Source organism: Trichosurus vulpecula, chromosome 5 (assembly GCF_011100635.1).
Source record: "Trichosurus vulpecula isolate mTriVul1 chromosome 5, mTriVul1.pri, whole genome shotgun sequence".
Taxonomy (NCBI): Eukaryota; Metazoa; Chordata; class Mammalia; order Diprotodontia; family Phalangeridae; genus Trichosurus; species Trichosurus vulpecula.
Window position 1 is genome coordinate 94,773,790 of NC_050577.1, and position 20,583 is coordinate 94,794,372.

The 20,583-nt window shown below is 40.1% G+C and overlaps 1 protein-coding gene and 2 pseudogenes across 1 annotated transcript; 2 read left to right on the top strand and 1 right to left on the bottom strand.

Annotated features, from left to right (window-relative positions):
* Nucleotides 1–806: 806 nt before the first annotated feature.
* LOC118850934 lies at nucleotides 807–3,868 on the bottom strand (annotated as a pseudogene).
* Nucleotides 3,869–5,161: 1,293 nt separating this feature from the next.
* Nucleotides 5,162–6,519, top strand: LOC118851618 (dTDP-D-glucose 4,6-dehydratase-like). The gene is made up of 2 exons (XM_036761124.1): nucleotides 5,162–5,617; nucleotides 5,717–6,519. Exons 1-2 carry the CDS (start codon nucleotides 5,162–5,164, stop codon nucleotides 6,314–6,316), a joined length of 1,056 nt encoding a protein of 351 aa, XP_036617019.1. The 3' UTR covers nucleotides 6,317–6,519.
* A 9,696-nt stretch (nucleotides 6,520–16,215) lies between these two features.
* LOC118850935 lies at nucleotides 16,216–18,457 on the top strand (annotated as a pseudogene).
* The last annotated feature ends 2,126 nt before the right edge of the window (nucleotides 18,458–20,583 follow it).

Sequence of the window (20,583 nt, forward strand, 5' to 3'; positions counted from 1 at the left end):
CAAGAATTAATTTGTATTACAGTATCATACATTCTCTTATAAAAGGTCCAGTTTTCAATTCAATCCAAGCCATCTTTATTAAGATACCATGTGCCCAAACCTTATATAGAGAAGAAGGAGGAACAGAGTGGTAAAATAGAAAGAATGCTTTGGATTTAAAATCAAAAGACCTAGATGGAGTCCTTGCTCTAACATTCCTTATTACTGCTAGAGATAAACCAATTATATGCTCTAAACCTCAGATATGAGCAGATTGATATTTGAACTCCCTACAAACGTTTGTTGTAAAAGGAAATCTTGAAGACCAGTGTAAAAGTAAACCACTATCCACTTCTATTGGGTGGGAAGACATAGTCCTTGACTTAATCTCCAGGAGTTTATATGTAGTGAAGACTGCATCCATGAACATGAAACTGTTAAGTGAAAAGGCAAGATAATATGTATGATTGCTGCCAACCAGCTATAGACTATGTATGAAAAAAAAGGTGAGTGAGAAGAGGGAAATGAGGGCTAGTGTGGTATGGGAAGACTTTCCAAGGATATGCAAGCTGAGGTGGACATTGGAGGCAATGTAGGGTTTAGACAGGCCAGCAGGATGGAGGGATTCTGTAAGCTCCAAGGCTTCAGAATTGTTAAATCATGAAAGTTTTCTCACTATTTCCTCACTAAAGTTAATCAAAGTGACAGAAGCTAAAAACAATTCAGAGCTGCTGGAGCCTAAACCAATAATTATAAAGCATCATGAAAACCCTTACCAAGGAAAGAATAAGTAAAGAATGACAATGTTAAATCTCCATAGCATTGAGTCAGATTCCCTTGGGTCCCACAAATCTCTGAGTGCTCATCTTAGGAAGACTCTTTGTCTGCTCCTTGTACTCAGCCAGTTTCTCTCCAGTTTTCCTGAGCTTCTCCTTCTGGCTGGTCCACTGAAGCTTTCCCACTAGGCTGTGAACCTCATTGGTGTAGTACATGCCCCTATTCTTCTGTACTAGGCTCTTTGCTGTATCTAGCAGCTCCTTCATTTGCTCTTCCTGCTCCCTCTCTTTGACAAGATTGTTGAAGACACAGACCCAGTCCCCACAACACTCAACAAGCTCTTTCAGGGCCTTGCTTTCTGTGAACTGGATGTCATTCTGCAGGGAGTTACTTCTAGGTGAAAACAATAACTGGGTGATTCATGACATTATTACCAAAGATCTCCTTCACCCTCTTCATGGTGTCCTGGTCCACCTTAGAGTAGTGACCCTGCTGGGTCAGAAAGAACAGTGTGTGTGGCCCTGGGGAGGAGAGGATGTTACACTGAATGATTTCTTGAGAACTTAGACCTTCAGTAGACACCTCTAGACCAAAGATATCAGGGCTGCCCATGCTTTCAATTTCCTCACTTCCCCAGCTCTGGTTCCCTTTGTTGCAGATCCTGGTCATTGACATTGTCCCAAGCTTGGACACAAACACATTCTCCCCAGGGATGTTGTTCCCTGTTGCACTTCTTCTGGTTCCTGTTTCTTCACCAGGATTACCCTCTGCTTGGGCTCTTTCAGGGGCTGCCTCTCCTCTTCTGAGTCTACAGGGAGTGGACATTATTCAGGAATCAAATCTACCCTTTTAGGATGATCTTTCAGTTTCTCCACTTAACAAGACAACAATTTAAGAATAGAACACTAATTGTGAGAGCTTACCCTCAGAGTTGACTCCTCTGCCCCCTTCTCAGTGCCTTCATTCAGAGACCCAGTACTGCCCTTGCTACTCAGGCTTGCCCCCTTCAGCAATGTTCCATGCTGTGAGCCTGGACTCTAGACCTAGTTCTGCCACTAACACCCTGTGTAACCTCAATTATTGAATCCTTTCCTCTATCTGAGCCTTGGTGTTCTTATCTGTAAAATGAAGCCCAACCAGCTCTTACACGCTTTGTGTTACTAACTGCTGACACCAACTTCTATGGTAATTTACAAATAATATCTCATTTGATCTTCACAAAAACCAAAGGCACTATACTCATTTTAGAATTGAGAAAATTAAGGCAAGTAGAAGTAAAGTGACTTGCCTTAAGTCACATGAGTGTCTTTGGTGATAATTGAATTTGGGTCTTCCTGTTCCCAGGCTCAGCACTCTCACCACTGTGCCATCTGCTGCTAGCCTTGACTAGCTCTCAAACATCCAAGCTGACAGAGAGTATGTTACACAGAACCCCTCTCCCTCCAGAAGGAGTGGGTGTTTCCTGTGAGCTACAACACTGAGGGAGAGTGGAGGTGGGGCACTATCCCAGCCTAGAATGTTTCTACCACCTAATAATCAAGCAGAAAGTGAGCATTTGTGCCCTTTCAAAAATATTCCTTACCATAGAGATTTTCTTCATTTCTTTCCACCTTTCTTTCTTTCGTGTTTACCTGGAACAGCCACAGAAATAATCAGGCTTAAACAGTGGAAACTTTGGGTGGAGTCATTCCTTTTGTTGTACTGAATATTGACAGAAGATGGACAGGGTAGAGACAATGAATACAGCCAGTATTCAAATTATGAATGTTTTGTGGACTGAGTCCATGGTGCATAACAGGGAGTTCACTGAGATCAGGGTCAGGAGACTGCCTCTAATCCTGTGAGACTTTGAAGAAATCAGGCTGTCTGCCTGAGTTTCAATTTCCTCATATATAAAGATGGATTAGAAAATCTCTAAGAATCTTTCTAGATCTATGATTTTCTGTTCTATCAATGATGCCCAAAGATCAACCACAACTGATCCTTTGGTAAGAATGACCATATTTTAAAATAAAATATGCCCAGCATGGCTCATCCATTAATGCATAATACTTTATCAGATCTGGGAGATGGATATTCAAATCTTAGAGCAGGCACTTATTAACTATGTGATACAAAGCAAATATCTTAACCTCTCAGAGTCTCACCTGTAAAATGGAAGAATTTGTTAGAGATAATAGGGAGCCACTAAACATGTTTGAGCATGGGCATGACACCATCACATCTGTGTAGGAGGTTGTGGTCAGATCACAGAATTTCATTGTTCTTGATCATGAAAGTGGAGCCCTTGTAGGAGATGTCAAGATCAAGGCTGTGGCTATTCTTATGTGTAGCTCAGGGAGGGTGGAGGACCAGGTCATGAGAATTGAGTTGATTGAAGACCTTGGAAATGAGGGAACATCAGCATGTATGTGGAAGTCCTCCAGTATGAGGCAGGAGCTGAAGTAGAGTGGGAGACTGAACAAGGCACTTAATTTATTAGAAGTGTCCCAGTGATTGGTAGATAATTGCCCCCAGAATATGGATTGGGTGATATATTTGGGTAATGGGAATCTCAAAGGAGGAGAGGCTGCAGAGTGAGGGTGTGAGAAGAGTCTGTTAGTGGCAATGGGGATCAATGAGTACTTTGACTCCCACTCTGGGATGAATGAATTGGGGGAGAGAGATGTAAGAGAAGGAATAGACACTACTGGAAAAGAGAGCAAGGAATGAAGTTTTATCCTTGGGCAGCCAGTTGTCAATGACAGCAGAAAATGGAAGGAGCATGAGAAAACAATGGGAGCTGTCCAATGAACTAGATGATTAACAAACCCAAAGAGAAATACCATTGTGCCTCTCTAACAAGCCAGATAAGAAATGGAGAGAGGGAGTAATCAAAATTCTGATTCTTCACAGACATGTCTATTTGGTGCATCTACCAGCCCCAGCCATATCGTCCCCAACCTATATTTGTACTCCCATGTCCATGACCCTAGATTCTGATTGATAAGCATTCACCATATCTCATCCCATCTCTGGTATGCCATGCCATTACCTGCCCCTCTTTCTGCGATGCTGATGTGTACAGCCCTACCTCACTGTTCCTTATTAGTTTCTTTTGTTGGATCTTCATCTAGACGCTTACTGGACTGTCTTCCCTTCTTCCTCTATACAATTTCACTTGGTGATTTCATCCCCTTCCATGGATTTCATTATCATCTCTATGTTGATGATTCTGAAATCTACTTATTCAGCTCTAACCCACCTCCTAATCTTAAGGCTCCTCAGTTGGACATTTTGAACTGGCTGTCCTTAAATTACTTAAACTCATCATGTTCAAAACCAAACTCATTCAATCTTTCCATCTTTCACTCAACTGTCGAATTATCTTCCTAAAGTACCTGTCACTCCCCTATTCAATAAACTCCAGTGGCTCCGTATTATCTCTAGGATGAAACATACAATCCTGTCTTTGGTATTTAAAACCCTTCATAAATTGGCCCCTTTCTACTTTTGCTGTCATTTTGTATCTTTCTCCCCTCCACACACTCTGTAAGCTAGTCATACTGGCCTCTTTGCTCTTCTTTACTCAACACTTTATTGTATTTCCAGATTCTGTTCTTTTTAGGGGCTGTCCCCCATGCTCAGAATTCTCTTGCACCTACTGGCTTCTTTGGTTTCCTTCAGATCTCACCTAATTCCTACCTTCTCCAACATGGCTTCGGCAGTCCTCCTTAATCTTAGTGTCTTCTCTCTGAGATTATCTCCAATTATCCTCTCTCTCTCTCTCCCCCCATCTCTCTTCCTCTTTCTCTCTCTCTCCAAACATACATATGTGCACACATATATTTATACACATGTATATATTTCATGAAATATGTATATGTGTTTATATATAAATGTGTGTATACATACATATATACATATCATAGTTTTAATATACACATATACACACATATCAATATATATGTCTAAATATGAATACATATACACACACATATGTGAAACTTTGTTATCTCACCCCCCATTAGACTGTGAGCTTTTTGAAAGCACAATCTGTAGCTAGGTGGTACAATGCATAAACTCCTGGACCTGGAGTCAGGAAGACCAGAGTTCAAATCTGGCCTCAGACATTCACTAGATATGTGACCTTGGGCAAGTCATATAATCTCTATTGTTCTCAGTTTCCTCAGCAGTAAAATGTGGATAATAATATCACCTACCTTCCAAGGTTGTTGTAAGAATCAAAGCAGACAATACCTGTAAAGCTTAAAGCCTTTAGTGCAGCCTCTGACACATAGTAGACATTATAAAAATTCTTACCCCCTTTACATTTTTTGCCATTCTTTATATTCTTAATGCTTAGCACAGTGCCTGGGATATAGTATATGCTTAATAAATGTTTATTTAGAGAGCTGAGTCAGAGATGTCGGCTGCTGCTGGCGGAGAAGCCCCGGGGCCACCGAGCGGCTTCGCCAAGCGAGTCCTGGTCACGGGCGGTGCTGGCTTCATTGCATCACATGTGATAGTCTCTCTAGTAGAAGATTATCCGGATTATATGATCATCAATCTTGACAAGCTGGGCTACTGTGCAAGCCTGAAGAACCTTGAAACCATTTCTAACAAACAAAACTACAAGTTTATACAGGGTGACATTTGTGAACCTCACTTCATAAAACTGCTTTTTGAAACTGAGAAGATAGATATAGTACTACATTTTGCAGCTCAAACACATGTAGATCTTTCATTTGTCCATGCCTTGGAGTTTACCTATGTCAATGTTTATGGTACCCATGTTCTGGTGAGTGCTGCTTATGAAGCCAGAGTGGAGAAATTCATTTATGTGAGCACTGATGAAGTATATGGAGGTAGCCTTGATGAGGCAAGCCATCTAACTTCTCAGTGCCTTAGAGCAACTCTTTAAGACCCTAAGTTGCAGAGAAGGTGCGAGTCTACATCAGAAATCCCAGTGAAATCAGAGGAATTTGATGAGTCTTCACCAAAACAACCTACAAATCCTTATGCATCATCTAAAGCAGCTGCAGAATGTTTTGTACAGTCTTACTGGGAACAGTATAAGTTTCCAGTTGTTATCACAAGGAGCAGTGATGTTTATGGACCACATCAGTATCCAGAAAAGGTTATTTCAAAATTTATATCGTTATTGCAACACAACAGAAAATGTTGCATTCATGGTTCAGGACTCCAAAAAAGAAATTTCCTTTATGCTGCTGATGTAGTAGAAGCTTTTCTCACTGTTCTAAAGAAAGGGAAACCAGGTGAAATTTATAACATAGGAACCAATTTTGAGATGTCAATCGCACAACTTGCCAAAGAATTGATACAATTGATCAAAGAGACCAGTTCAGAGTCTGAAATGGAAAATTGGGTTGATTATGTTGATGATAGACCTTCCAATGACATGAGATATCCTATGAAATCAGAAAAAATGCATGGTTTAGGATGGAGACCTAAAGTTACCTGGAAAGAAGGAATAAAGAAAACAATTGAATGGTACAAAGAGAATTTTCACAACTGGAAGAATGCAGAAAAAGCTTTGGAACCCTTTCCTGTGGAATAAAAAGTTTTACAATAAGAAATATTTATGGGAGAGAAAAGCAGAAAATCGTTTTACCTCATAGATACTTGATATGAAATCAAGTTACCAAACAGAATTTTCTTTCCTTTTGGAAGTAGATTCAGGTGTTTTTGCACAAAATCTCAAAGGTAAAATTATGTTATAAATAATAGGTATTCTCAGTTCATAGAAGAGTTGCATTATGAGCTGGCCTGATGGAATTTTGTTCTACTGTCAGCTCTATTCTCAAAGGAAGATGCTACTTTTCTGCATAATAGGAAAACAGTGGGAAATAAGATGAATGAAGTATGGAGAAGCACAACTTACAGATGTATCTACAAGGAAAGAGTCGATCCCTTGGTTTGAAAGTTCTATAAGCTAAAAGGCCTACTTCACAAGTGGTCCACTGGCTCAGAAATCAGTCATGGCAGTAGGGAAGGTGTCACTTGCAGGCCTGTTCCTTGCTCTTACACAGTGAATATACTACAGATTTACTTCCCCTTGCTAGGGATTGTTATAAATTTGAGTCTTAAGGTAATACAGAGTATTTATCCTAATTAAAGCTTTAAATTCCATAAATGATTTGCCATAAAATGAGAAATACCTGTCTGTACAAAGCAATAAAGTTGAAACAAGATGAAAACATTTCAAGCACTTTTAAATTTTGATACTTGATTTTTAATAATTGATTAAGTTCAAGAAAATTAACTGTGCAATTTAAAAACTTCTAAAAATATATTTTTAAAAATAGGAATATAAGATTTGTATAAGTTTCTAAATTAGTTATTTTAACTGCAAAAAAATCATTTTGAGTTAAAGAGGAAATGTACTGCATTTTGTATTTATGAAATTGTCATATTAATGTTTTTAATGAGACATTCATGCTTTTTATTCTATTTTCTATTTATTTTATCTATATTCATGACCAAAAATGCATAACTTGACCAACTTAGGTTAAATGATGCTGGAAACTTAAAACATTCATTCAACAAATATTTTTGGAGCATACATTGTACATATCATTGAACTTAAGAAATACTTTTTAAAAAGTGTTCTTTTTTAAGAAACCAAAAATTTTTGTTTTTCATTTTTAGAATTCCTTTTATATCATTAAATTCAGGTCTTTTGCTGTCAAGATTAACTTTAATTCTCCAAATTAGCTTATTATGAGGGGAAACATTATTTTGATTTTTAACATTTATAAAAAGTTCATGTCCACATAAACCATTTTCTATTAAAGCATTATTGACATTTCAAAAAAAAAAATAAATGTTTATTTAATTGACTTGACATGTCTCCATTTACCCTTCCCCTCCACCTTGCCTGCACACTAGCTCTGACTCTGAGTAATTACTTCAACATTGGAAAGAAAATGTCAATCATCAATCATCCTGTGAAACTAACTGCCATTCCCTGTGACTCCACTGTCTAAAACACTCCTCTTTGGTTACCATTCCCCTATATGGATTTTCACCCCCTTACAATGTAAGCTACTTGAAGACTGGGACTGTCTTGCTTGTATTTTAATCCCCACGAATAATTTTTTTTTTCATTCTTCTAATACAACACACTTTTTAATTGATGCATCCTTATTATCTAAGGCAAATGATAACTTGACAACTCTAGTTTGTTTGCTTTGGAATTGTCAGGGCTGTCCAAGGCAGATGCTGGTCCTCTTCCTCTCTCACTTTTCTCTACCCTTTGTCTCCCCCTCGTCTCCCCCTCACTCTCCCCACTTCATTCTCTATTAATTGTTCACATTTCTTGGTTCTCATTTTGTTCTGCAGTGACTTCCTATGTGCACGTTGCCACCCCAGTCCATCACCAGTTTTGCCTCCTAGTTTCACATTCAATAGCTCTTATTAGAAGGAACTTGGCTTCTGTGGTAAGCTAAGCCTAGCAAGAAGAATAATAATTTCCTGTTCATAGTGAAGGAAGTAGCAAAAACAAAAGTTTACAGCAAGTGCTGAGGCTAACCTAGGTGGAATACATACATATCTATCTCTGTTGTGTGACCTGAACCATGACCCACAAACTTCCTTCCCTGCTCAAATACGTCTCCCCTAGTTCATGGCCATGAATCCTTCTCTAATACAGATAATTTCTAATATTCAGTTTTTAATGTCCACCTAAAAAGCAGAGCCCTTGTCTCCAGAAGCTCGTAGTAAAATGTACTCTGTCCTGTCCCCTCTTTTCTTCTTACATTCTCTTTCTCTTGGTGACCAGTCAGGATCTCAGGTTTATCTTGATGCAAATGGCACACCAATCTACATAGACAACCTTCATCCCTCACCTGAGCAACTATCCTTTTCTGACTACCTGCTGTACACCTATCTCCATTTGCAAGTCTCATAGACACTTCGAACCCAATAAAGGAACATGGAGCTGCAATAGAGCTCATCATCTTCCCTTTAAAGCACATGCTTCCCTTTTCCTAACTTCTTTATTTACATCCATGGCAGCAGCAACCTTCTAGTCACTAGGTTCACAACCTTGCAGTGAATTTTAAATCTTCAGTAATTTATCTTTCTGCAAGATCACATCAACTCTGAAACTCATATCTCTTCAATATCTACCAGATTTGGGATTTCTCCCTCCCTCGGATTAGAAGGTGTGGAAGGTAGACATTAGAGAGGGCCTCCCAGATCTTCCACATAAGGAGAAAACTTAGGACAGTCATCTCATCATTTTCTACCCAGCTACAAGTCTTCATTATTCCCCCTCCCAAGGTAAATAACCCCTGATCTCCTTTCAACTTTTTAAAAAATATGTTATCTCCCCCAGGGAGATTGTGAGCTCTTTGAGGGCATGGCCTTTTGCCTTTTTAAAAAAATATTCCTAATGCTTATCCCAATGCCTGGCACATAATACACATTTAATAAATATTAATTGACTGACTGACTACACTTTCCCCTACACCCCTATATTTTTAATGCATTGTTGTTGCTTGATGGGAAGATTTTTCCCATCTATTAATAGGCCCATGTGACCTGCTTAAGTCACATGGAAGCCTAAGTCACATGAGCCTAGGTCATGAGGGTTGTGCTGCCCTCTCTCTCTGGTAACTATGTATATATTGCTATGGTCAAACAATTAGAAGCCTGCTGCTGATTTGTGTTATTTGCTCTGTTTATATAATTTTTGTTTGTAATTTCTGTTTGTATTTTCTCTGAAGGTCAGGGTGTTGACTTTTCCACTGAACTAAGTGAATGGTAGATATGTATGCATGTATGTATGTATGTATGTATGTATATATATACACACACACGTGTGTGTGTATATATGTGTGTACGTATGTATGTATATATGTATGTATACACACATACATAAATATATTATATATATATATATATATATATATATATATGTTTGATTAAAGTGAGATTGTTGACCCCTTTTAAGTTGCTTTCTTTTAGAAAAGCAGATCAAAGAACCTATGCTAGCAGCCCTGTATGCTGGTGTTATTGGTCTTATACACCCAGAGCAGTTGCAAGCAACATTATTGTTACACTCTCATATATAACCAGTCAATAGAAATTTATTAAGCACCCACTATGTGCCAGGAACTGTGCTAAGCAAAAGACAGCCTATTCCCTTGGGGACTTCACAGTTCAATGGAAGAGACAACAAGCAAACAAATATATGCAAACAAGTTATATGCAGGATAAACAGTTAATAATTAACAAAGGGAAAGCAGGAGGATTACAAGGGGTTGGGAAAGAATCCCTGTAAAAGGTAGGAATTTAGTTGGAACTTAAAGGAAGCCAGGGAAGGCTGTAGGTAAAGATAAGGAAGGAGAGCATTCCTAGAATGGGAGACAGTAAGAGAAAATGTTCAGTCAAGAGATGGAGTGTTTTGTCCATGTAACTGCAAGGAGACCATCGTCACTGGATTGAAGAGGATATGGCAAAGAAGAAGGTATAAAAAGACTGGAAAGGTAGGAGGAAAGGTAGGTTAGGAAGGGCTTTGTGTGCCAACTAAAACATTTTATATTTGATGCTAGAGGTAATAAGGCAGCACTGAAGTTTATTAAGTAAGGATAGGGTTTACATAGTTAACCTTTGATTTTAGAAAATCCTTTTGGTGACTTAATCAAGTTTTGACAATTCTATCTCTACAATACCTCTGTGTGTCTTCTCTTATCCTTATTCATACAACATCCCCACCTCCATACCCATTTAGGTTCTACTCAGTTCTGACCTGAATTTTGCAAAAGCCTCCTAATTGGAACCCTAGCTTTTATTCTTTAACTTTCTTGATATCATAAGCAAATAAGTAGAACATGAAAAAAATTTTTCACATTAGATCTATGGATAAGGGAAGAGGTTATGGCCAAACAAGACACCAAGAGGACTATAGGAAGTAAAGTGAATATTTTGATTACATGAAACTGCACAAACAAAAACATTGCAGCCAAAATTAGAAGGAAAGTCAAAATTGAAGGGAAAACTTATAGCATATAATTTATAGCATATGGCATATATATCATATTTTCTCTGATAAGGGCCTTATTTCCCAAATATATAGAGAACTTAACCAAATTTATAAAAATGAGAACCATTCCCTAAATGATAAATAGTCAGGGGATATGAACAGTCAGTTTTCAGAAGAAATCAAATCTAACAATAGTAATATGAGGAAATGCTCTAAATCACTATTGATTAGAAAATGCTGATTAAATCAAGTCTGTGGTACCTAGTCAACCTATGAAATGAACTAACATGTCAGAAAAAGAAAATGAGAAATGCTAGAGGAGATGTGGAGAAATTGAGACACTAATGCACTGTTGGTGGAGTTGTGTACTGGTCCAATCATTCTGGAGAACAATTTGGAATTGTGCCCCAAAAGCCACAAAACTATGTGAACTCTTTGATCCAGCAATACCACTACTAGGTCTGTTTTTCCAAAGAGACCAAAGAAAGGGGAAAACGAACTATATGTATGAAAATGCATACAGCAACTCTTTTTAGTGGCTAAGAATTGGAAACTGAGAGGATGCCCATCAATTGGGTAATGACTGAACAAGTTGTGGTATACAATTGTGATGCAATAAAATTGTGCTATACAAAATTACAAGTAAGATGGTTTCAGAAAATACTTGGAAAACTTAGATGAACTGATGTAAAGTGAAGTGAGCAGAACCAGGAGTATATTGTATACAGTAACTGCAATATCGGAATGACGATCAACTGTGACTCTAATCAATAAAATGATCCAAGATAATATCAAAGTACTCACAATGGAAAATGCTAAACTCCTCCAGGAAGAGAGTTGATCAAATAGAAACTAATAACTCCATGAAATATCAAAGAATATTAAAAACAAAGGCAGAAGATTGAAAAAATAGTACAAAATGTGAGGCATCATCCCCAAAACATCTGAACTGGAAAAAAATCAAGAAGAGAAAATTTAAGAATCATTACTCTACCTGAAAGCCACAACCCAAACTAGAGTCCAGACGTTATGTTTCAAGATATCATAAATGAAATGCCTAGATGTAATAGAAATAGGGGCAAAGACAGAAAAACTTTCCTGATCACCTCCTCAAAGAAACCCTAAAAGGAAGAATCCTAGGAATGTCATAATTAAAATTATGAGCTCCCATATGAAAGATAATATACTGCAAGCATTCTACTTTCCCCCAAAGCAGCTCAATTACTAAGGAACTATAATCAAGATCACATACCTGATAGCTGCTAATATAAACTAGAGGAGATTTTGGAATGCAATATTCTAAAAGGGAGTTAAATAAGAAAAACGGGAGAACCTAGACTGGATTGGTTCTGTTCAAATGGTTTTAAAAGGGAGAAGAGAAGGTAAAGTAAAAGGAACACAGTAATGTAGGAAAGAGAAATGTTAAACTCAACAGGGAAATAAGGTAGGGGATTGGCATCTTAAGAGAAAGGATAATACTGGGGAGGGAATAGTTATCAACAAAGCAGACTTCCAGATTCTGAAGAGATAATTAAAAGGGGTAAGGGGATTATAAATGAATTAGAATCTGAAGAGGAATACATCAATTGGGGAATGGTTGAGCAATGTGTGGTATTATATATGTAATTAAATATTATTTTATCATAAGAAATGAAAAATTATTTCAGAGAACCAACAAAACTGATGCATGCAGAATAAAATGAGGAAAACAAAAATTTATATAAGAAAAACAACATTGTAAAGGAAAGCAATATGAAAGAATTAAGAGTTCTGTTAAAAACAATCATGAAACAAGTCATTAGAGGTCCCATGATAAAATATGTCACCGACCTCTTAACAGAGAGGTGTTGAATATGAATCGCAGAAAGATATACACTGTCATATAATGAATACCATATTACTTTCTTTCTCAATAGGTGGGGGAAGGGCTGGAGGGAGAGGGAATTTGGAACTCAAAATTTTAAAGTGAATGATAAAAATAAACTTAAAAATATATATGTACATACATACATACATACATACATACATATATATATACACATATATGCACACACATATATCCATACATGTGTGTAGTTGGATTTGGTAATATTGGAGATCGATATTGTTTGATTATCCTAGTCAGAATTTTCTTTATTTTTTAATGGTGGAGAGGTTTGGAGGGAGAGAAAAGAAGGAAGTACAGATAAATGAGGCAGTTTTGAAAGTAATAGGTGGAATTTATTATATTCTTCTAAAAAATAGAAGTATAAAATGGACCTTCATAATTTCATATGCAATGTTCTTTTTCGTGTTCTGCTGTATATATGGAAATGCTGTTGTTTGGTGTTTTAATGCAAGATAAAAGATACAATTTATGTCTTAAAAGAAAGAATAGGGGGTGCGGCCAAGACGGTGGCTAGAAAGCAGGAACTTGCTTAACCTCTCCCCCAGGTCCCTACACACACGTATAAAAATGACTCTGAACAAATTCTAGAGGTGCAGAACCCACGAAATAGCAGAAGGAAGCAGGGCTCCAGGCCAGGACAGCCTGGCTGGTCACTGGGAAGGGTGTATTGCACAGAGCTGGGAGCAGAGCAGAACCCAGCTTGGGCTACACCAGGACCAACCAGACCAGGAGCTGGGCAGAACAGGCCCTGGCACCCTTAATCAGTGAGCTGTGGCAGTTACCAGACTTCTCAACCCACAAACACCAAAGACAACAGAGAAGGTTAGTGGAAAAAGCTTCTGGGACAGAGTGAAAGGAATTGGTGGTTGGCCAACACCCTGGGGGCAGGGGACATGGTGCAGCTCTGAGGCTGCTTCCAGAGCTACAGCTGCAGTTGCTTCCAGCCCCAGGCCCACCTGGTGGGAGGAATTAAATAGCAGACTAGACCTGGAGTGAAAAGCCTGCTTTGCCCTGCCTGGATCTGGGCCGCAATCCTGGTTGGCAGTTCTTGGGGGAGAAGGACCACTTGTGTGGCAGAGCTTGCTGTGTAGAAGTAGCTTTGAAAACAGCAGTGCAGCCCCTCAAGCTTGGGACAAAGTACTCTCTACTCTACAAGCAGTCATACCCTGACAAAAAACTCAAGGGTCAAGTAGTTTGCTGGGAACATGAGCAAACAGCAAAAATGGTCTCGATTCAGACTCAGACTTTGGAATCTTTTTTAAGTGACAAAGAAGACTAAAATGTACAGCCAGAGGAAGTCAACAAAGTCAAAGAGCCTATATCAAAAGCCTCCAAGAGAAATATGAATTGGGCTCAGGCCATGGAAGAGCTCAAAAAAGATGTGGAAAAGCAAGTAAGAGAAGTAGAGGAAAAATTGGGAAGAGAAATGAGAGTGATGTGAGAAAACCATGAAAAACAAGTCAATGACTTGATAAAGGAGACCCAAAAAATACTGAAGAAAATAACACCTTAAAAATCGACTAACTCAAATGGCAAAAGAGCTCCAAAAAGCCAATGAGGAGAAGAATGCCTTGAAAGGCAGAATTAGCCAAATGGGAAAGGAGGTCCAAAAGACCACTGAAGAAAATACTGGTTTAAAAATTATATTGGAGCAACTGGAAGCTAGTGACTTTATAAGAAATCAAGATATTATAAATCAGAACCAAAGAATGAAAAAATGAAAGACGATTTGAAATATCTCATTGGAAAAACCAGTGACATGGAGAATAGATCCAGGAGAGATAATTGAAAAATTATTGGACTACCTGAAAGCCATGATCAAAAAAAGAGCCTAGACATCATCTTTCAAGAAATTATCAAGCAAAACTGCCCTGATATTCTAGAGCTGGAGGCTAAAGTAGAAATTGAAAGAATCCACTGATCACCTCCTGAAAAACGTCCCCAAAAGAAAACACCTAGGAATATTGTTGCCAAATTCTAGAGTTTCCAGTTCAAGGAGAATACTGCAAGTAGCCAGAAAGAGACAAATTGAATATTGTGGAAACACAGTCAGAATAACACAAGATCTAGCAGCTTCTACATTAAGGTATTGAAGGGCTTGGAAAATGATATTCTGGACGTCAAAAGATCTAGGATTAAAACCAAGAATCATCTACCCAGCAAAACTGAGTATAATGCTCCAAGGCAAAATATGGATTTTCAATAAAATAGAGGACTTTCCAGTTTTCTCAGTGAAAAGAACAGAGTTCAATAGAAAATTTAACTTTCAAATACAAGGATCAAGGAAAGCATGAAAAGGTAAACAAGAAAGAGAAATCATAAGGGACTTATTAAAGTTGAACTGTTTTGTTTACATTCCTACATGGAAAGATGATCTGTGTAATTCATGAGACCTCAGTATTAGGGTAGCTGAAGGGAATATACATATGTAGAGAGACAGAGGGTACAGGGTGAGTTGAATATGAAGGGTGATATCTAAAAAAATAAAATGAATTAAGGGATGAGAGAGGAATATATTGAGAGAGGGAGAAAGGGAGAGATAGAATGGGCTAAATTATCTCACATAAAAGTGGCAAGAAAAAGCAGTTCATTGGAAGGGAAGGAGGGGCAGGTGAGGGGGAATGAGTGAATCTTGCTCTCATTGGATTTGATTTGAGGAAGGAATAACATACACACTCAATTGGGTATCTTACCACACAGGAAAGAAGGAGGAAGGGGATAAAAAGGGGGGATGATAGAAGGGAGGGCATATGGGGGAGGAGGGAATCAAAAGCAAACACTTTTCAAAAGGGACAGAGTCAAGAGAGAAAATTGAAAAAGGGGGGACTGAATTGGAGGGAGCAAAATATAGTTAGTCTTTCACAGCATGAGTATTGTGGAAGGGTTTTGTGTGATGATACATATGTGACCTATGCTGAATTGCTTGCCTTCTTAGGGAGGGTAAGTGGGGAGGGAAGAGGGGAGAGATTTTGGAACTCAAAGTTTTAAAAGAAGATGTCCAAAAAAATGTATTTGCATGCAACTAGGAAATAAGATATACAGGCAATGGGGCATAAACCTCTATCTTGCCCTACAAGAAAGTAAGGGAAAAGGGGATGGGGGGGGGGAGTTTGGTGACAGATGGGAGGGCTGACTGGGGAATGGGGCAATCAGAATATATGACATCTTGGAGTTGGGGGAGGGTAGAAATGGGGAGAAAATTTGTAATTCAAAATCTTGTGGAAATTGATGTTGAAAACTAAAAATATTAGACAAATAATAAAACATAAATTAAAAAAATGATGGAGTAGGAGGAGAGGAAGTGGAGGCACTGATTAGAACCAACTTTTTCAAGCATTTCAGCCAAGTTGAGGACAGCTAGTTGGGATGTCAGATTGGAGTGAGGGCTTTCAGTATTTTCTATTTATGTCACAGTCTATTTTCTATCTGAAACTGTTCAAATCCTATATGAAAGTTGATTCTTTTGACCCATATTCTACAAGCTTTTTTTAAAAATTGAAAAACAGTTCTTTTAGTCGCGACCTCTCTGGCTTCAGCTTCTGCTTCTGCTGTTGCTGCTGGGGGTGTCTGGGGCTCAGGTATGGTGTCAGAGGAGGAAATCCAAGCCTGGCTGGAGTGGGCCGGCCAGTCCCATCTCCTGTGCTTCTGCGATGAGCTGGAGCCGGCCGGGAGGGCGTCCCTGCTCACCAAGCTGGCCCTGCTGGACCCTGACGAGCTGAGGGAGCACTGCCAGCGGGCGTGTATTGGCAACCAAAAATGGGCTCCTTAGCACTTAGTCAACAAGTGCCCTTGACTAGTTTGGCTTTTTCCCCTGAACTGAATGCTGTTTGTATGTTGGACTGGAGTAAGCTTGTCGGCCCCTTCACCTTGCTTCCCTTGCTTAAGCTGATGGAAAGAACCTGTGCTTTCCCGGTCAACCCCTTCACCTTGCTTAAGCAGATTGAAAGAACCTGTGCTTTCCCCGGTGTACCTTACACCCCCGCAGAAGCTGGATGGTTAAAAGCAGCTCCCGTTGGAGCCAGAGGCTGCTACAGCTATAGCCGCAGCCGCAGCAGGAGCTGCCAGTAGCAGAGCTGACCTACGGGAGGAAGCTGAACAAAGACTTCAGGCCAGTGGGTAATCTTTTTACCATAGAGGGGGAAGCATGATTTTGCTTTACGCAATCATGCTTCTCTGTAGCCTCCTGGTTACTCTTTCAAGGCGTACTTATTGGGCCTGGAAGCTTTTGATCAATATGTCAAAATGGGGTTGCTGGTTCATGGGTTGGTTACTGTGGAGCCTAAATATATGTTTTGATTCTTCTGCCTCCTACTTTGAGAGTTTCTTATATCCGGGGGTTCCGAACCTTTCAGACATGTTTATGATTCTCTTTGAGATTATAAACTCTGCCCTCCTAATACAGGGCGGCTGCAGCCTGCGCCCAGGATCAGCGTCCTGTGGACCGCCTGGACTCCAGGATGCAGCTGGTGCAGCCTGAGTTCCTGGGCAGCCTGGGCAAGAGCGACCTGCAGACTCTGCAGTGCTGGGAGGAGGGAAGGTTTCCACCAGATTGCGCAGAACAAGGTGGCTGTCCTGCTACTTGCTGGGGAGCAAGGCACTCGCCTAGGAGTGGTGTACCCCAAAGCCATGTACCGGGTGGGCTTGCCTAGTAGGAAGACACTGTATGAGCTCCAGGCTGAGCGAATCCGCTGAGTGGAGCAGCTGGCTAGCCACAGACACAACACACACTGCACTGTTCCCTGGTACATCATGACCAGTGAATTCACTCTGAAGCCAACAGTTGAGTTTTTTAAGGAAAATAACTTCTTCCATCTGGACCCAGCCAATGTGGTCATGTTTGAGCAGAGGATGTTACCAGCTGTGAGCTTTGATGGCTGGGCCATCTTGGAAAGGAAGGACAAGGTTGCAATGGCGCCAGATGGCAATGGTAGTCTGTACCAAGCCCTCGTGGACAACAGAATTTTGGAAGACATGGAGCGTGGTGGAGTAGAGTATGTCCATGTGTACTGTGTGGACAATATCCTTGTTAAAATGGCTGACCCTGTCTTCATTGGCTTCTGTGTGCTGAAGGGTGCAGATTGTGGGGCCAAGGTAGTGGAGAAGGCCTACCCCACAGAGCCTGTGTGTGTGGTGTGTCAGGTGGATGGCATTTACCAGGTGGTAGAGTACAGTGAGGTGGACCTGGAGACAGTCCAACATCGGGATGAGAGTGGAAATCTGGTTTTCAATGCAGGCAACATCTGCAACCACTTCTTCACCCGGAGCTTCCTCCAGACCATTATTCAAGAATTTGAGCCTTTACTGAAGCAACATGTTGCCCTCAAGAAGGTCCCTTTTGTGGATGAGGATGGAAATCTGGTAAAGCCACTAAAACCGAATGGTATAAAGATGGAGAAGTTCGTGTTTGACATGTTCCAATTCTCAAAAAACTTGGTTGCATTTGAAGTCTCAAGGGAAGAGGAATTCTCTCCCCTAAAAAAACGCGGACACGGTGAACAGAGACAACCCCACCACTGCCCAGCAAGCCCTGCTAGCTCAGCACTACCATTGGACTGTGCAGGCTGGTGCCACCTTCGTGGATGAAAACGGAGTCAGGATCCCAGAGCAGCCCAGTACTCTGGGAACTGAAAACCCTCCTTTGTGAGGGTTTTGTCCTTTGTGAGATTTCTCCATTAGTGTCCTATTTTGGGGAGGGTCTGGAGGTATACCTGAAGGATGAGGAGGTCCGCTCACCTTTCATACTTGGTGAACACAAGGCAAAGCTACTGGAAAAGGTTCATTTCAAGACCAAATCAGATGTGTCCTTGGATCCACCAGCATGAAATTGGTTTTTGATTTGAATAAGACATGAATATTTCTGGAAGCAGTGCTGCTCAGCCTTGGGTACTAGACTTTAGTAGGAAATATATTTATGATGAAATATAAATGCTAAAATGTATTTTGCCAAATATAGTTGGCTTCTGTCATCTAAGGCTGATCATTTGAGTCTTGTGTACAGTTCTGCTTCTCTTGTTGAAATGTGGAATAAGTGCTATAAAGCTAAAAATCAGATGTATATTCCTCTCTCATTCCTGCCTCTTTTTCTTTGCTGATCAATTCTATTGACATTTTTTCTATTTCTGAATTTTTGCTAAATTCCTTCAGGCAATCAATGGAGCAGATCCAGGCTGCTAACAAAGTGCTGGGTCCTAAAGGCAAAATGATTCTGTGTTGATGTTATGACTTGCTGTTGTTAGTCATCAAACCTTTCACTAGCTCAGAGGCTGCTCCCTGTCCTTGTTCTGGGTTGCAGATTAATTTTGTGAAGATCACTCTCTGGGTGCATTTGCCCCTGGCTTATGGAGCCTTGTGGACCAACAGGCCTTCCACTTTCCGTTTATCTACAAACCTGGGTCAAATGGGAAGACAGCTGCTACTGCCCTGGCTTTGATTCTTAGCCCAGAAGGAAACTGTCTGGAGAACTGAGGAAGAAAGACCAGTGTCTAGTGAGGGCTCCCACTGCGCAGAGGCCCCCCGCAGCTCTGTAATAGCTGGGTTTCATGAGACTTTCTTAGAAATCGAGAAACACCTTCAGCTAAGAAACAGTAAACTGGGTGGATCTTTCTGTTTTTCTGCCTCAGTGAGCAGGGCCCTGAGCACTGGAGCTGCTTTGTATCTGGCCTTGTGACCCTGGGCAAATTGCTTGGTGTGCCTGTATTCTGCCTTCTTTCCCTCCAAGTAAGGGATGGTGCTATTTACTACCTCTTGGGGCTGTTGTGAGGAATAAAAAAGAGTAAGACTTCTACAAACGGCGCTGTTTAATTACCCTTTCCATTTTTTTCCTTGCTAAACCTTCCCCTGGTATTTTGTTCAGTGGCTGATTCCTGCTCGGTTCATGCAGACAGGAGCTAATTACTGTCTTTCCCTTTTCTAATCAATTTACCCAGTAGAAGGAAGTCATCATGAATGGAGCAGGTCTTGACTCTAGAGCCTGGTGGTTCTGAAAGGGATGGGTGAAGGCTCAGCCTAGGAACAGGGAGGCAGTCAGTATTGGGAAAGATTAAAGCCCTGTGGGAAGAGCTTTAGAATGTTAGGAAATTTTCAGAATTCCCCTCCTCCCCATAACCCCAAGCAAGCTAGGCCTCACTGGTAATGAAGCTCCTAAGGAGGCTGGCTACTCTGTGGTTCTAATAGAGAGATTTCTCCCTAGAACCCTGGAGTCTGGTAGAGAAAGGGGAAGTCCCTGTGTTCTCTATGCCAGAGGTAAAAGTTTAGCCTGGAGCACCCACAGGCTGTGTCAGACATGGGAATATATTCTGGATCACAGCTACTGCTGGAGCATTCTGGAGGTTTTTTTTTTTAAATAAGCTTTAATGACAACAAACTTCCAACTTCCAACCCAAACAACTGCATGTATCTTTTTCTATATAAATGTATAAACTCAGTCAATTTCCTGTTATCAGTTATGAATCTTTCTAAAAAATGTTTTATTCATACATTTTGTTTTTCCATCACAGCCAACTATGGATCTTAAAAGGCAGATTGCTTTATCTCTTGTTTTAACTATGAATATGCCAGACTTTGGTAATAAAGACCGTGCAGTTATTTCTACCAGAAAAAAATCCAGTTCTTTTTCTATTCCTTTTGGGCATCAAAAAATTCATGTTAATGGTGGCGATGTATTAAATACCTTAAAAATTAAATCTTCTCTTCTGCACAAAAATTCCTTTTTCTCACCTTTTCATCACAAAACTGCTCCATGTGAAAGGAGCCTTAATGGGGAAGTGTAGCTTACAGGGCAAAAAAAGGGGGAAATCTCACTTATCAGAAGGTTTAGTGGGAGGGAAAGGAATAACTTAAAAATAATGGCCAGGGAAGCAAACAGGAAAATGGTCTAAAGGGAGGCAGGTACCAAGACACACACACACACACACACACACACACACAGACGTGCACGAAGAGAGACAGA

Coding starts and splice junctions, on each gene's coding strand:
- LOC118851618 (XM_036761124.1), top strand. CDS start 5,162: ATGTCGGCTGCTGCTGGCGGAGAAGCCCCGGGGCCACCGAGCGGCTTC. Junction 5,618..5,716: donor ATGGAGGTAGCCTTGATGAG/GCAAGCCATCTA, acceptor GTGAAATCAGAG/GAATTTGATGAGTCTTCACC.